Source organism: Lathyrus oleraceus, chromosome 7 (genome assembly GCF_024323335.1).
Source record: "Lathyrus oleraceus cultivar Zhongwan6 chromosome 7, CAAS_Psat_ZW6_1.0, whole genome shotgun sequence".
Classification (NCBI taxonomy): Eukaryota; Viridiplantae; Streptophyta; class Magnoliopsida; order Fabales; family Fabaceae; genus Lathyrus; species Lathyrus oleraceus.
The window spans coordinates 41,781,395-41,784,243 of NC_066585.1; the positions used below are offsets into that span (position 1 = coordinate 41,781,395).

General features: G+C 44.2%; 1 protein-coding gene across 1 annotated transcript; it reads right to left on the reverse strand.

Moving 5' to 3' along the window:
- Positions 1–873: 873 nt before the first annotated feature.
- On the reverse strand, positions 874–1,362 carry LOC127101916 (uncharacterized). Its single transcript, XM_051039342.1, has one exon. It carries the CDS (start codon positions 1,360–1,362, stop codon positions 874–876), a length of 489 nt encoding a protein of 162 aa, XP_050895299.1.
- Positions 1,363–2,849: the final 1,487 nt, after the last annotated feature.

Here is a 2,849-nt window from a genome sequence, read left to right on the forward strand (position 1 = left end):
TGGTGAAATCGAGTGATGTCTCCTCAGACTCTGATCAATTCCATTCTGGCAAAATGGGCCCTGAAGCGACGAAGACTAAAGCTCTCATGACAAAATCCGCGTTCAAGCCTTGAATCCTGAACTTCCTTTCGTGCTCATGCATGAACCTGCTGTCGGTCCGGAAATCCTGAGCGCACTTGCCCAACTAAAGGATCTCCAACTCTCTAATTATGCCAAACGTGCAATGGCGGCTCTAGAACAAATCTTGGTTCCCATGCTGCACCACATCGACAGCGTCCGGGACACTGAGCGCCAGATTGCTGCCACTGAGGCCTCTGTGAAAGAGAAATGGGAGTTGGTGGCGCATGCCGACGCGGAAGTCACCAGTATGTTGAGGGCTATGGAGGAGCGAAAGCAAGAATTGACCTCCAAACAAACACGGGCCACTGAGATACGTCAACAAATTGATGCCCTTCGACGTCAAATTGCCACTTTGGACGGTGAATTGGAGTCAATTACCCAGGAGGAGTCACGTTTTATCGACGAAGTGCTAAAACCTGCCCAGGCCACCGTGGAGCAAACCACCAATGATGCTTTAGCGGTTGCTGAAGAGCTTATGGCCGTCGAAGGGAAGCTTGAAGAGCTCAAAGCCCATGCCGACACCTTGGAGCCTGCGTCTTTGCACTATAATTTTGAACTTAAATCTTTCCAATCTAAGTTCGGACAGATTTGACCGCTTTTATTGATTGTATAAGTTTTTTGTAATGTTTAAACAATGGCTTCTTGCCACATTAATGTTATCTTTCTTATCTTTAGCACTGTATATTTATTTTCTGTGCCTTTGCAGCTGGTTTCTAACATAGTTATCTCCAACCTTATTCTTTTGACCGATATTTAGTCTGCCAAAATTTTGACCTCTTGAAGGAGAGGCCTATATTTTTTCAAGTACTTTCCGTTCACCCTTAAAATCCGCCTGTCTGGTGCCAACTCTTCGACCTCTTGGGCGTTGTTAGAAAAGGCCTGCAAAACCTTAAACGGTCCTTCCCAATTTGGGGACCACTTACCCAAAACTCTATCATTTCTGTCCATAGGCAGGATCACCCTCCAAACCAGATCGTCGACAGCAAACACTTTTCCTCTCAACCTTTTATTGTAGGCTCGGGCGACTTTCTCTTTCTGTCTTTGTAGAGAGTCTAAGGCTAACATTCTTTCTTCATCTACGTCGACTAATTCGTCTGTCATCATACTCCAGTAATCTTCAGAAGGTATTTCATACTGCCTTTGGGTTCTGACCGCCTGGACCTGAATTTCTACTGGCAATACTGCGTCATGCCCATAAGCCAGTCGAAATGGGGTTGTTCTAGTTGCTTCTTTTGGTGACATTCGACATGCCCACAAGGCTTGGTCTAACGTCTTATGCCAATTCCTTGGCTTCTTTCCTATGTGTTTCTTTATTAGGCTGATGATCACCTTATTAGCAGCTTCAACTTGGCCATTTGTCTGTGCGTAATAGGGGGTAGATGTCAGTAATTTGATTCCCATTTCTTTTGCAAATTCTTGCACTTTTCGACCAGTGAAAACTGACCCCTGATTGGTTGTGATAGTTTCTGGGATGCCAAATCTGCAAATGATGTAACTCTGGACAAAGTCTATCACAGCTTCTTGGTCCACATTTGTTAATGCTACGACTTCAACCCATTTTGTGAAATAGTCGATACCGACTAACACATACCTTTGTTGTTTCGACGAGGCTGGCTTTATTTCTCCTATAACGTCCAGAGCCCATCCTCGAAATGGCTAGGGTTTCACAATTGTGTGTAGCTCGCTTGCAGGCACATGTTGTATGCCCCCATGCAATTGGCATTCTTGACAACCTTTAGCAAATTCAATGCAATCTTTCAGCATTGAAGGCCAATAAACTCCTGAGTGCATCAAGAGCCATTTCATCTTCAAACCTGCTTGATGTGCCCCACACGCCCCGCTATGTATGCTTGACACAGCCACGTATGCCTCACTTTCTCCCAGGCATTTTAATAACACTCCTTCGACTGTCTTTTTGAATAATTCATCGTTTACCAAGACGTAGCTAAGGGCCCTATATTTTAACTTTCGATCTGTCGACCCCACGGGATTACATAAGTAATCGACTAGCGGTTTACGCCAATCACTTCCGTCGTCGTCGACAGCCAGGATTTCAAAATGATTTTTATCCACTGCTCCCAACTTCACGATCGCCAGATCTGACGGTGACAATACTGTCGCTCATACTTTCTCTCTTACTTGGACCTCTTCATCCTGGTCTTTCGACGCTTTATACCCTGAGGCCTCCTGCGCCAGATCATTTGCTCTTTGGTTTTCTTGTCGTGGAATATGTTGGAGATTGACTTGCTCAAACCTCTTGAGTAATCTGATAGTGACCACAAAATACATGATTAAATTTTCTTTAACACACCTATACTCCTTTGATGCTTGTTTAATCACTAACTCCGAGTCTCCCATAATTTCGACATTCCTTGCCCCCAATTCTAGCAGTAGTTCAAGTCCGGTGATTAGTGACTCATATTCTGCTTCATTATTGGTGCATACCCCTTCGATTCTATATTTGAACTCTATTGGAATTCCATCTGGAGAAATTATGACTCCGCCTATCCCAAATCCATGCTTATGTCTTGACCCGTCGAAGTATAGCCTCCATGGTGCTAAATCTACGTAATTTTGCGCCATTTCGACCATTGAATGGTCGACAAGAAAATCCGCTACTACCTGCCCTTTCATCGCTTTCAAGGGTACGTATGTTAGGGAGTATTCTGTTAACGCTAAAGCCCATTTTCCAATTCGACTATGCAAAATTGGTTTAGATAACATATGTT

Excerpts from the sequence above, each read along its gene's own strand:
- LOC127101916 (XM_051039342.1), bottom strand. The coding sequence starts at position 1,362 with ATGTCACCAAAAGAAGCAACTAGAACAACCCCATTTCGACTGGCTTAT.